This window comes from Diadema antillarum, unplaced genomic scaffold (assembly GCF_040938485.1).
Source record: "Diadema antillarum isolate AM-2024a unplaced genomic scaffold, OU_Dant_1.0 seq00000290_RagTag, whole genome shotgun sequence".
NCBI lineage: Eukaryota > Metazoa > Echinodermata > Echinoidea > Diadematoida > Diadematidae > Diadema > Diadema antillarum.
In genome coordinates this window covers 792,610-806,577 of record NW_027271316.1, presented here as the reverse complement: position 1 = coordinate 806,577, position 13,968 = coordinate 792,610, and the positions used below count along the sequence as shown (strand labels likewise).

At 39.1% G+C, this 13,968-nt stretch overlaps 1 protein-coding gene across 1 annotated transcript in view; it reads left to right on the top strand.

Annotated features, from left to right (window-relative positions):
• Positions 1-13,968, top strand: part of LOC139730087 (uncharacterized) — a 79,654-nt gene that overhangs the window by 59,480 nt on the left and 6,206 nt on the right. Inside the window, exons 22-28 of the mRNA XM_071640996.1 lie at positions 4,482-4,596; positions 7,960-8,046; positions 8,807-8,871; positions 9,984-10,059; positions 10,491-10,586; positions 11,731-11,796; positions 13,445-13,503. Coding sequence (XP_071497097.1) covers positions 4,482-4,596; positions 7,960-8,046; positions 8,807-8,871; positions 9,984-10,059; positions 10,491-10,586; positions 11,731-11,796; positions 13,445-13,503 — 564 coding nt within the window. The remainder of the gene's footprint in view (positions 1-4,481; positions 4,597-7,959; positions 8,047-8,806; positions 8,872-9,983; positions 10,060-10,490; positions 10,587-11,730; positions 11,797-13,444; positions 13,504-13,968) is intronic.

The following is a 13,968-nucleotide window of genomic DNA, read 5'->3' as shown; positions in this document are numbered from 1 at the left end:
ATTGGTGGCCTGGCCTGGGAGAGCAGCTGGGAAAGACATGCGTATACACAGTACATGTACCCTGGCCGGGCGTGCGCTTTTTCACATGAACCGGAAAGGCGTTTAGATGACGTCACTCTAAACACGTTTAGAAACGCTGTTGCGTTTATGCTTCCCTGTCAAACGTGATTAGTCAGAAACGCCGATCGTAAACGCACCTTTTTGTGCGTATTGGATCGGCGTTTTGAATCAGCGTTTCTATCGAAGTGAGCATGAACGCAACAGCGTTTTGCACTAATCACGTTTCAAAACGCTGATTCTGGCCCGAAAAGGGGAAGCATAAACACGGCCTTAGTTGAATCTATTTGGACTGAATAGATAGCTTCAACTATAGAAAGAAAATTTCACTTATGAGGGACTAAGTCAATAGAATATAAAGATAAGATGAATTGAAAAGACCTCCAACTTTAACTCTTAATGTGCCAGGCCCAAAACCCCTAACGTGCCAGAGGTTTTTACCTAACGCCAGAACGTTTCGATACTGCACTGACAATGAAATTTAAAACCGCCATATCTCTGAAACTATTGACTGTTTTGAATTGAGTTCTACACAACATATATCAAGAAATGTTTGTTCTTTCATGTCATGTAGTCAGTTTGGCATAATATCTATCTGAACCTGAAATATTGCAGAAATAATTGATACATCAGAAAAATTATTAGCAATTTCTGTGTAGTATGGAAAAAAAAGAGTCAATCATGTTTTTTCTTCAATAGAACGCTCCCTTGACTCTGTGAGAAAGTTTTAGAGCAACATCTCCTCTTTCAAATGATAACAAAGTTGCGTTCTAGAATTGTATGATTCCAAAGATACTAGCTGTTTATTTTGTCTCAACAATTTCTCTTTCTGCCTCAGTAATTCATTCCCAAATCTGAGTCCTTTAGTCCCAGATCGTGTATTTCAAACTAAAGTGATTGTCCCGGGCCCTGGAAGAGTGTCTTTTGTCCACTTGAGAAGGAAGAGCCCACTAATCCTTCTTTTGTCTAAGCGGACCACGGGCGCAGGTACTCTATTGAAATCGGCAGGTCTTTGTCCGCGCGCAATTCCTATGCTAGCGTGGGGACGATTAGTGACGTTCACCAAAACAAAAGGATGAAAGACTTGACCGACGACCCTCTTTGAGGGACAAAATCAAAAGAGCTTCCCGCAGGACAGCGTCCAAGCGGAACAATGCGACTGGAACCGCATAGACAATACACGCAGAATCAATAGCATACACATCTCGCAGAGGGTGCGCTCGCTGCGGATTTTCCCGACACGAAAACAATACATCTAGCTGAAAAATCGTGTAATTACTCAAAATTTTCTAATGTAAGCATGCTCACATTTTTAGTGGAAACGATGGCTATGCTAATCAGCTACCACTACATATCATTGGCAGTTTCTTGGTGTAACACATTACTGTACCAGAAGAACTTAAATGATCAATGTTTTTCTCGCTCTTCTTAGTCGGCGACCATGGCACGTCAGGACTAAGGTCGCCGTTCGGCGACCATGGCACGTTAATAGTTAATAGTTGATTCCTGTAAAACATGATATATTCGCGGCATGAATTTTTCGCGAATTGGAACCGGCAGCCTTTTTCGTGGCATGAAATTTTCGCGAAGTGCCACTGGTGTTCAGTGCATAATAGTGTAAACAAGGACTTTCGCGTGCATTTTAATTTCGCGAATCTTGGCGCTCACGAAATTCGCAAAATTAAAGTGCACGCGAAAATTCCTCGTTTTACAGTATTTGGCTTAAAGACCTAATAAAATGCTTGCAAAATGTTTTGATATGCAAAAGAAATGTAAAATATATGTCATGATTATCAATGTAAATATGTTGTCAGTGTCGTTCCGGTTTTTATCGCTTCTAGAAACTCCCCCAAATATCACGTTTTTGGAGGACCATGTTGCAGCTTTTGCGAAAAAGATAGTCACGTGACCAACACCCCTGAACCGATTGATGACGTATAAGCACGGAGTTGTGCTCAGTTAGCAGACGCCGCTCAGCACAAGCACTCAGATTACTAGCTTGGTACACGCGCGTACACGATAGCTAGCGCTAGCCCGGCCAGGCCCGGGCCCCGCGGGATGTGCGCTCCCGGTCGATCCACTGACTGTCGACATGTACGCATTATACCACGTACATTATCACTAAGTTAGCTTGCACAGATACCTGGTACCTCGAGCATAATGTCTTCCCCTATATGGGTAAACTTCGACATTGATGATGATGATGAAGACTGCAGCTCTGACGATAGCGGAGAAGAAGAGGAGGCACATGAAGTTGAAGGGGAAGATGGGGAGGGAGAGGCAGCCGATGAACCAGAACGTTATCGTGGGGCTGCACCTTACCGATATGAACCAGCTGCATCTCCCCCGCTGCCAGTGCAAGAGCGTATGAACATGGCACCAAGCCCGAGAATAGACCTCACGGAAACGATCGCCTGGGAAATACAGAGTGGTATGTCTGGTATGCCCCCATATAGTTTAACGTTAGAAAGGATATACAACCTGTATTCTACATGATTGACATTGTAAGTTGTAACTGTTTGTCTAGTACGTAAGTAGATTAGAAGAACAGGCCCAGCTCGCTCACAAAGTGAGCGGCTACTCCGGCCGCAGCAAGCAAGCGGGAGCGTCCCGGCCGTGGCTAGCTGGCCCGTCGGCCGGCGCTTACAAGTTAAACTACCAGTAGTAGTCTAGTAGTAGATCTAGTAACAGTCTACTAGTAGTTATAGTAGTCTACTAGCAGTAGTAGTCTACTAGTACTACTACTAGTAGTAGTGCTATTACCACTACGGCACTAGGTCTAGTAGACTAGTGAGTAGTAATAGCAGAATCTTTGGTAGTAGTACAGAGGCTACACTCTAACGCCTAACGGTTTATAGGGGGATATCAACAGGGTGGGTCGTGGCTCAAAAAAAAAAAAAAAAGAAGGCCTAACCAGTTTCCCGTAGTCAGTTTCTGCAACATTTGTTATCAGTAATTTAGATGCGCCATTTTCTAAGAAAAACGATACCAAGAATTATCGTCAATTTTGGTCGAGTAGTGTTTGTTTTATGCTAAAAATCATACTGTGGAAGGAAGCCCAAACGCCGTGCTTATCTACCGATGAATGCCACGGTGGGGCTGGATTCACGAGTAGGTCTAGGCCTATAAAGCAGGCGAGTCGCCGTAGTATTAGTACAGACACGCAGTGGTGGTGGGGCTATCGTGAAATAGGCCCCACCGCAGTGCGCGTGCACCGTACCCGTGCGTTTATAGCAAGCAAGGGTAGGTCCTCCTAGGGTTTAGGGTTAGGTAGGGTTGTATTTATGGTTAAATTGGCCGTTAAATTAGTCGAGGGCCATATTATGAAGTCATTTTCGCCGCATTCACGAGTATTCACTGTGGAAGGCAGCCCCACCGCCGTGCTTACCTACCGAGATGAACGCCACACGGTGGGGCTGAAACAAGCGAGTCGCCGTAGTATTACTATTAGTACAGACACGCAGTGGTAGGGCCTATTTCACGAGTTTGCCGAAAATAATGGATATCCAAGCGTACCACAGTTGTAATCTGTATTATTGGCAGTATTAAATCCGATACAGTTCATTAAATATTCTTTTGTCTAAAGGCTTAGCCAATGGCAATAGTGCAGCGCAGCACCTGCTATGCGCTCGCTAGCTCGCTCCCCCGCCAGCGCTAGCGTAGCCAGTGCAGCCGCCGGCCGGCTGTCGCTGCGCTGCGCTAGCATAGCCTTGCCAGCTCGCTGGCTACGGCTAGACTGGTCGTGAACAACTCCGTTCTTAGACGTCATCACAATTTAGAAGTGATAGTGCGCCGCATGCGGCGAAAGTATAGCAAGTTTTCCAAAACCGAGGAAATTGCATCCATTATGTTAACAAATATAGAACAAAATTCAGAACAGTAAAAAAACCCGCACAACCATAGAATTACTTAGAATTTAACATTTGATATTATTACATCATTGAGAAAAAAATGCCTAAACCATTTTATTAGGTCTTTAAGCAAGGTCAACTATATCAAGGTTGACTGTATTGGCTAAGCTCTCCTCTGTATGTGTGTGTGTATGCACAAGGCAAGTGATTGATTGATTTGAATTTATTTCCACTTTGCGTTCACAAAAAAAAGAAAAGAAAATTAAGAAGCCAACAACAACTGAATTACAATCATGGTTTTTATGGTGTGGAACATTATCTTAAATAATTCCTACTCAAAAGTGAAATCTGTTATGCAAGACATATAAGTACAATGCTACTCCATGTTTGGATTTCATAATGTGTTATTAAAGCGATCATTATCTTCAGATAAATGGTACTTCCAATGATTCTGTACCTTTCACATTCATGGTCAATTATGAGTTAGCATCAGCTGTTTCATTCTATTTGTCTAATTTTACTCTACTTGCTATTACAATTTCCCATCATTTCTTGGCGTCTCCTGTTTTGCAGGGAGCAGCTTTACGACAAGTACGGCTTCATCAGCGATGAAAAGAGCGGACAGGAGGATGACAACTCTCTCGTTACCCAGGCAACCAAACTTCAGAAGCGGTCCGAAGAAATCAAGGTGAGCGCTGGAGAGGCTGGTATCTTAAGAATTCAGAAGAGTTTCTTTAGTTTCATTGAAATGCAGATCAATCCATAGGGATGTTTTCCGAAGACAAAGTTCAAATACCCCTTCGATATTCTTCCATCTCATTTCGAAGCCCAATACTTGCTTCTGGGCCCCGTTTTATCAAAAGATAAATTTAATGTTAAGTCAAGATAATCCACGATTAACTTCTCATATCAACTCTAAGTCCACTTTAAAGTTAAAGTCCGTATTATCAAGACACCCACAGTTGGAAAAAAAATTAACTTCCTCCAAAATCAATTATAAGTTTTCTCAACCGCTCCAAATCCATGATTAACTTAACAGTTAATAAATATCAACTTTAAGTAGAAACAGTCTAGGTAGACTCAATTGTAAGGCAATTTAAAGAAGAAAGATGACTGTCACACTTTCCTAGTCTAGCTGGGGTCTTGTCACAAATGTTTGTCTGTTAACTGCTCACTTTCTCTAACATTTAGTTGCGTTTCTTTTATGTAATTATGGTCTTTTCCTTGCTTGAAATTCACGATCGGCACGCATTGCTTACGCGACTGCTGCACGCAAACACCCTAGACAGCAGTCTTAGTCCCAGCCTGCGCGCCCGGCGCCTCGGCCCGCCCGCCCGCCTGCCAATCAAGCCATCGCCAGCAAGAAGGGCAAGTAACCGAATACGGTACTGTAACGGGAACTGCGTCTGTGTGCAATGCATATCTTGCCAAAGAACCCATATGCGAGAAAACCAGTGATTTCTGACGTGCGTAGGCCTACGTAGAGCTAGTTCGTCAATAGATACTAATTTAGTAGGCCTGTACAGAAAATAAAGAGTTTAATTCTATAGCAACGAGTACGACAGTAACTTGAGATCTAAGTTAGGCTAACCAGTAATAGGCTTAACGTTAGGCCTAAGTAACGTTATGTTCAGCGAGTCGTTTGTACTTACCGTATAACACGTACCGTAGAGTCTACTGCAGATTATAATAGAGCGTCTAAGTCTACAACGTTAGAATTTCGACATGTAGACTCGCGATCTATTCTTTACAAAGCCGATCTGCGCCGTAGAGGTAAAAACAAGCTACTGTAGTCACCACACTCTCACAAGTTTCCATAATCCTACACGTAGTAAACACACAGGACTTCAGCCTATTGAATTTAAGACTTGAAACAATGCATAGGCCTACACGACCTTCACCTCGAGCTCAGACAGTCAGTTACTGTACGTTTAGATCCATGTCAGTGTCAATGAATACTACTGAGTGATTTACTGAGATCCTACCATAGAGATGTATACTGACTGTATACACTGTACATTGTAATTAAAATATCTGTATGGATCCTACGTAGTGTGCGGAATCTTTACGGTACGCGCGTACGCAGATTTTCGTTGAGCTCGGGATGTGCTAGATCTATCGACCTACTTTTTTCAATACAACGCAAAACGGCGTATTTTGCAGTTTTGTTGCAAACTTATATTACTTCTAATTCAGCGGCTGTAGCGCTAATAATACTGCGTCGCACTAGCAGACTACGATTCCGTGGCCATGGCAAACAATCATGTTTTTGTTGTTTGTTTTGCTTAATGTATTGTTTTGTGTTTAAGCAGACAGTACCGGAAACCAGCCTCGTCCCGTGTTTTTTGTTTTGACTAAATCAATAATGAAGTCATGGTGATGAGCTATAACTATAATCGACTATTAAGGCTCTTCGTAAAATGGAAACTTGCAGTTGATTTAAAGTTATAGCAGACTTCAAGTTGGATAAAGTTAGCGTTGATTTCACGATCAACGCTAACTTTATCTTGATAAAACAGGGCCCTGATCAGCTAAATGTAAAGTTGAAGATGTATAAAATTGCAGCTCCTCAGTTTTAGAGATTTTTTGTCCGTGCAGACTCAGCTCTGTGGTGATGTTCAGATGTATGAACATAAACAATAAAGCATTAAATGGTTTGGAGAATTTCATAACCTGAGATGTATGAACAAATATCACCATGCTCATAAACTGTTGACTGAATGGTTTATTATAATGCTGCCGTCTCTTGAAAATCTTCCGTAGGGGATATTAGGTTTCTGGAAAATTTTCACTTTTTTTTTTCTTTGAAGTGTTTGTCAATTTTTTTCAACCCAGACATTTTCTTGGCTTAATAGTCATGCACAATATCACAGAATATGGTAACATGTAGGACTGTGTATATTCCATTTTCAAGATGGCAACATTGTTAAACAGCACCCTGTCTGATTTTATCACAGTCTTCTCAGAGAGTAATCATACATGTACTATCATCTCATGATGAGCTTTCTTTTGTAATTTTTTAACTCTTTATGTGCCATGGTGGAAACCCCCTGTGTGCCACGTTATTCTGAGACACGAATGTACATGTAGTCATGCTTTGAGAAAGAATTCGGTTTTTCCTATTTGTATAACTTCTACAAATTTCTGTTAAGCTGGACATAATAGTGAGCAAAGTTAAAGAGGAATGCGAAACTTTGCTTTCATATACAATGTATGACAATTCTACTTTCAAATTTTCTTTTGAATTACCAGTTGCTATACATTACTGTAAAGGCATGACTTTTGCACCTAAAATAGTGCCAGAAACTTAGAATGTACACACAAATTTAGTTGGGAACACCGCTTGATAGTCAATCACCACATAGAATGCAAACCGTATGTGAGAGGAACAAAAGCGCGAGAAACGCTTTGATTGTACCGTGGGATTAGCGATTTATCAATCGGTTTTGGCGGCTTTGTTTGTTGAGCAGAATATGCGAAGTTGGCACGCCGTCGACTGAGTCGGACGTGTGAATGGGGCACATAAAGAGTTAAACAGCACCCTGTCTGACTTTATCACAGTCTTGTCAGAGAGTAATCATACATGTACTATCATCTCATGATGAGCTTTCTTTTGTAATTTTTTAAAAGGAATGGTAAAGTTTTGGAAGGGACCTAGCTTCAGGTTTCATTTTCTTTTAAATGAAATAATGAGAAACCTCTTACAAAATATGAAAGAGCAATAGCCATGTAATTCTAAGAGGAATTCAACATTTATTTGATAAAAAAAAGTGGCTGAGATAGCCAAACAAAGCGATCCTAATAAAAGATTAGACCTACCTTTTATTGGGATCACTTTGTTTTACTTTATTTTTGGATATCTTAGCCATTTTAAATTAACTAATTTTCGTCGTGTAAACTTTGAATTCCTCTAAGAATGGTATGCTGTGTAATATTTTATAAATGGTGTCTCAGTAAATTACAAAAAGGTCAAAGTTCAATGCTCATCTCCACCAATACTGTGCCATCCTTTTTGAGACTTTCTCCCCATCCTTGCTTGTATTGATACCAGTCAAAGCGCTCAACGGCAGAGGTTTCCCGGGGAGTGAAGTGGGAGAATTATCTCGTAGCACACCCTGAGAAGGACCTCGCCATGACGGTGAGTCATATGATCTTTGAAACGTCATGAAAACTTTAAAGGCACTCATTAGGCACTTTCATGTAGGCCCAATGTTTCAAAATAATGCATCCGTAGAATCTCTTGCTTAGATTTTCATAACACAATGACAAAATATCGTGTTATTTGACATTATGATTTATAATTTATAATAATGATAATTTATAAGAATAACTTATAATATTTGACATTATAAGACATTAGTGCGATGGATCCCGTCTTTGCCCTGTGAATGTGACCCGATCGATTGTGGCAACCTGCGCACAAATCGTATGTGATATTTTGAAGTCATGTGGTCTACCGAAGTCATAAGCTATGGCATTAAAAAAAAAAAAAAAATAGGCTGATGTGAAAAGGCCTTTGTGTTTCGATGATGGAGGTGGATGCATCATGTATTAATCTGTCAGATATCAGTGTCATCTTTTCATGACTTGTCATCTTCTGTGTTTCAAATTTCATGAAATTCTTCTGTCGAGTTCTTCCATGTGTCTTTTATTGCAATTGAGTGACATATTGCTCTACGTGGATGTAAATAAGCAAGAAATTGATCAGCTCTCAAAATTCTCTAAGTTTATAATGTTGAATAGTTTGTCCAATTCTTCAGTTACTTTTTCAAAGCTTTTCACTAATCTTCCTGCATTTTGTTGTGCAGAATTCACCTACATAATGTTGTAGGGAACCTCTTCCTTTATACTTTGTTTTCTCTTTGCTGCTCCCCACCCCTTTTTCTTCCCCATTCCAGCCAGAGCTAAAGACTCTGATTCGTGGAGGTATCCCCCATGAGTACAGGGCTAGGATCTGGAAATGGTACGTAGCTAGTGACATCATGGAGGGGATTTTACTCTTTCTTGTCAACTTTGGTACTATTCTTTAAAGGGACTGTACAGTACTGGTTGAGGTAGGGATTCATGTTTTGAACATTCGTAAGTGAGATAATGAAAAGCCTTTTATAAAATATGAAAGAGCATGTAATTTTAAGAAGGATTCAACTTTATTTGATGAAAATTGGTTTTCAAATGGCTGAGATATCCAAAAAAGTGCTAATAATAAAAGCCACAACTTTATTAGGATATCTTTGTTTCACCTTGTTTTTGGATATTTCAGCCATTTCAAAACCGATTTTCATCGAATAAACTTTTGATACCCCTGAGAACTGCATGCTCTTTTACATCTCATAGAGTAGTTTCTGTATATCTCACAAAACGTTAAAAGCTAAATCCTCACCTCAACCAGAACTGTACACACCCTTTTAAATAAAATACCGACAAATCTGCTGAACTTTGTTTTATGAATGCACATGATTATATGACAAGCTGGTACAGAAAGATTTAATTGGTTGGACGAAGACATTTGGACATGAGGTTGTAGATGCTAAATTGATTAGAATGATTGTATGCTTATGATTTGTGATTTACCTTTAATATCTTTGTCATAATAAATCTGTACTTTGATGAAACTGCAACCATTCTGAGTGACTGAATATGCCTGTTAACAGGAATATGGTGGGGGAACACTAATTTATAGTACCAGAGTTGTAAAGAATGCATTCATTTCCATGTTGTAGGTCCAGATTTTGGCCATTGATATGGTGGATATGAAGTTATTGGATAGCAGATGACCAATACCAACCCCCTTTTCATGGGGGAATAATCTTCCAACTCGAATTTGATCAGCAATATCAGCTTATGAATAATATTTTAAATGGTATCCTGTGCACTTCTGTGGAAGAAAAAAGTACAACACTAAAGATAGTTTGTGTGGCAGTGGTGTCAAATATGCACAGGAAATTGTGAACAATACATGCACCAAGAAAATAATTTCTTTTCGAGCCGATTCTCAATGCTATCATCTGACTATCCCAAGTCATGTACTCTCCTAACACCGATCTCCTTGTCTTGTATGATTATATCTTCCCCCAGGTGTGTTGATATGCGAGTACGTAAGGACAAGGAAACGACTGGAATGGGATACTATCAGAAGTTACTAGACAGCAAGGTAGCAATTCATCAGTCACCAATCTTTATTTTTCTTTCAAAAAAAGTTGTCTTTGGACATGCTCTTGGTATACAATTAGAGTGATACATTTCTTTATTTCTTCTGTTTGTTTTTCTTTTTTTTGGCATGTCCACCTCAGTTGCTAAATTCTCAAACTGTTAGTGCCCAAATGTTTTAAACAACAAATTTTAATCTGGTGAAATTGTGTGTATAAAACAATGGAGAGCTTCTCAACACCTACATGTAACCTTACCACCCAACACGTTGTGTTACTAACCCCATCAAATGCTATATTTATGAATCATGTGACATGAATTCATTTTGAGTTCATAAGTTGGGGGTGGGGGAACAATAAAACTTATGATAACATAATGTAGCTGTGGTCTTATCTTCATCCTTAATACATGTATTTCTTTACTCATCCACGGCAGAGTTTCAGGTCCAGTCCGGCCACCAAACAGATTGAGTTGGACCTCCTGCGGACATTGCCTACCAACCGTCACTATGACAACCTGGAGTCACAAGGCGTGAGTTCATCCTCTCTTTAATACCACCTGTCATCTGACTCATCTTGTGCTGGCTTTTAAAACCTCTTTTAGGCTGAATTAAGACTACACTAACTAACTTGTTACCTGCAACTCACAGACACGTTGACTGTGATTTTGTGAATATTGTACAACAGCAATTTTTCTGTGACATACTGTGTACTCCCAATATTTGGCAAGTCAGGTTCTATTTGCAAATTAAAAAACACGCAAAAATATTTCTAACTCTGATCTCGACATGAATATGGTGTACTTGCACACATTTCTCAGTTCATGACTGTACTCTACTATCACAAATTTTACCACTTGTGAAATTGTCGTCAAGTCCTAATTCACATAAAATTAGACGCACTATTTGCGTATAGAGTATTTAGTTGAATGTTTTTCAAATATTTGTGAAAATTTCCTGGAGTTAGCATGGATACACAAGAGGACATGATAAGATCCCATCTCCATGGAGAGTACTTTGTGTGTAAGTCTACGTATCACTTCTTAAAGGGATGGTATAGTTTCGGTCGAGATGGGCCTCAGGTTTCCAACGCTTTTTGAAGATAATGAGACACCTCTTATGAAATATGAAAGAGCATACAATTCTGAGAGGAATTTGAAGATTATTTGATGAAAATTGGTTTTGAAATGGCTTAGATATCCAAAACAAAGTGATCCTAATAAAAGGTGGGACCCACCTTGTGTTAGGGTTGCTTTGTTTTACTTTGTTTTTGGATATCTTAGCCATTTCAAAACTGATTTTCATCAAATTAACTTTGAATTTCTGATTTGATGTAATTGTTTGCTCTTAGACATTTGATGAAGTGGTTTCTAAGTATCTCACAAAAAGTTAAAAACTGAATCATCATGTCATCCAATTCTATACCATCCCTTTAATCTTAGAGTGATTTTGGCAACGTTGCTACACAGTGGGAGCTGAAAAAGTAGAGAGGGTGTCATCAGATACCCATACTAGTAAGGCTAGAATTCATAACAGTCCCATGTATTGACTGTAAAGTTGGTAGAACTAGTGAATGGATGCAAGGATGTGTCTTCTTGGTTATAACTGATTATGTTGTGTTTGGGAACTGTTTTACAGAATGGTTGATTGATTTGTCTGGCTGCTTTTGTCTCCTAGATTCCCAAGCTTAGGCGAGTTCTTCTGGCTTACAGTGTACACAACCCAGCTATTGGCTACTGTCAGGTAAGTCTTCCATGATTCTTTTTCACCTCAGTTTGATTGTCTAGTAATCCTCTATTAACAGAGCTGCCAAGTTTTCCCTGATCTTCGCAAACGCTCCTTGCTATAATATTAGCTATCTCCTCACACTTTGATCAGGGAATATAAGATCTCCTAGATTTTTGGAAATATTTTCATTTATATTTTGGATCAGAAATGTAAATTCTGTTGGTTGTTTGAAAGATTTCCACATGATTATGTAAAGTACATCATGTATTTCCAACTATTTCAGAAATCAGAATATTGGCATGCTTGACGCTCCATGTTATACTATTTTGAAAATGATGCCACTTTTTATGACATTTTCCAAATAGTTCTCTACCTGTGAGATGATGTCACAAAGCAAGTGTGACATCACCGCACATCCCTCCACAACATCGCATCCACCACCTGATATATCTCGCCTCATTTGTTTTTGTTTTTGTTTTTTCTTCTTTGTTTTTTGTTTTTTGAAATTTGTAATCCACAATGAGAAACAAATGTACTCTGTCTAGTTTTGGAATTCTGGTTAAAACTATTTGCAGCTGCAGTGCTTCTAATACCTTTTGTTTAACCCTAACTTACCTGGGCTATTTAGCAAGCTTGAATACCTGGGGGGGGGGGGGGCATTATGGCCCCCCTTCAGATCTCGGCCGTTGATCGCGCGATCGCCGCAAAATTTTGCTTGAACATAAAGCCGGATGTAATCTACAAGACTATGAAGTGATATCTTCAAAAAAATTGCATTTTCTATTTTAAATCAATTAATTAGGCAAATATATATCAAAAAAACCTCATTTTCGTCTGTAATTGGCTTATAAAAGCTTATGGAATGCTAATTTTTCGTGTAAATATTCCTAGTGACATTCCAAACATTTATTCTTAAAAGAAATTTCAGTATCAAATTTCATTTCTTATGTTTTTTATTGTTTATCAATTTTTTATGTGTTTCCTTGTTTTTTCAAACTTTTGTTTTTGTTGTTTTTTCGGCAGAAAATGTCACACACATTTTTTGAAGCATGATTATACTAAAATAAATTGATTTCCGCCATCAAAATTAAAAAAAAGAATCTTTATATGAATTAACTGGAAAAACACAATTTGTATTGACTTTGTACACAAAATCACGTTTTTGAGCAATTTTGGGGTTGACGAAAATTTTTTGAAGGGGTGTGGCTTTGGAACGGTATGCCCTGGTGCGACAAATTTGGTCTCAAAAGTTGCGCAAGACTTGAAAGTAAAAAGTCAACGAACGGCGCAGTCAAAAAAATTTGCGCGCCGGAATGGTCACGGAATTCACCAAGGGGGGGGGGGGGGGGGGGGGGGGGGGGCATTATGCCCCCCCCCAGGTAAGTTAGGGTTAAGTATAAGGTTTGATATACTGTAAAACCGAAAATGTTTGCGTGCATTTTGATTTTGCGAATTCCACGAGAGCCAAGATTTGCGAAATGAAAATGATTTGTGAAAGTTCTTGTCTATTAGATATGCATTGAATGGCAGTGGTAATTCGCAGAAATCTCATGCCTCTAAAAAGGCCATCGGCTCTAATTCGTGCCAATTTTTATGCCACGAAAATATCTTGCTTTACAGCATGCTAATCTATAATTGCATTATTTTCCTTCTTCTATTTCAGGGCCTGAATCGTGTAGCTGCCATTGCCCTCTTGTATCTGGAAGAAGAAGATGCATTTTGGTAAATATTAGAAAATCTGACCGATTAATTAATCCATCCAGCCATGTGGTAAATTATGCCAAAAAACTGTAAAATCGTCTTGTCCTCTCTAAGCTAGCAATTCTGAATTTTACTGCATACCCTATATTTGAGAAATATGGGGTGGAACTGTTTACTTCATTGACTCTGTACAGAAACCTGCATGAAATTTTCAATTTTCGTTGATTCTATGCCAAGAAAAATCAAGAGGGAACTTTAATAAATCAAAGTAAAGAAATGAAGAGTTTATTCGCAAAATGAACTAAGCGCCATTTTTAGACATTTTAAGGTAAGTCCATCATCAGAGCAAAATTTGATAATTCCAGCGATAACTCTCTTGTTGCATATCCAGGAATATTCTTGAAGTTTGTTAATATGATTAAAGATATCCCATATATCTTATCATTTCATCTTTGTTTTGGCAGGTTTGCTGGAAAATATTTCAAA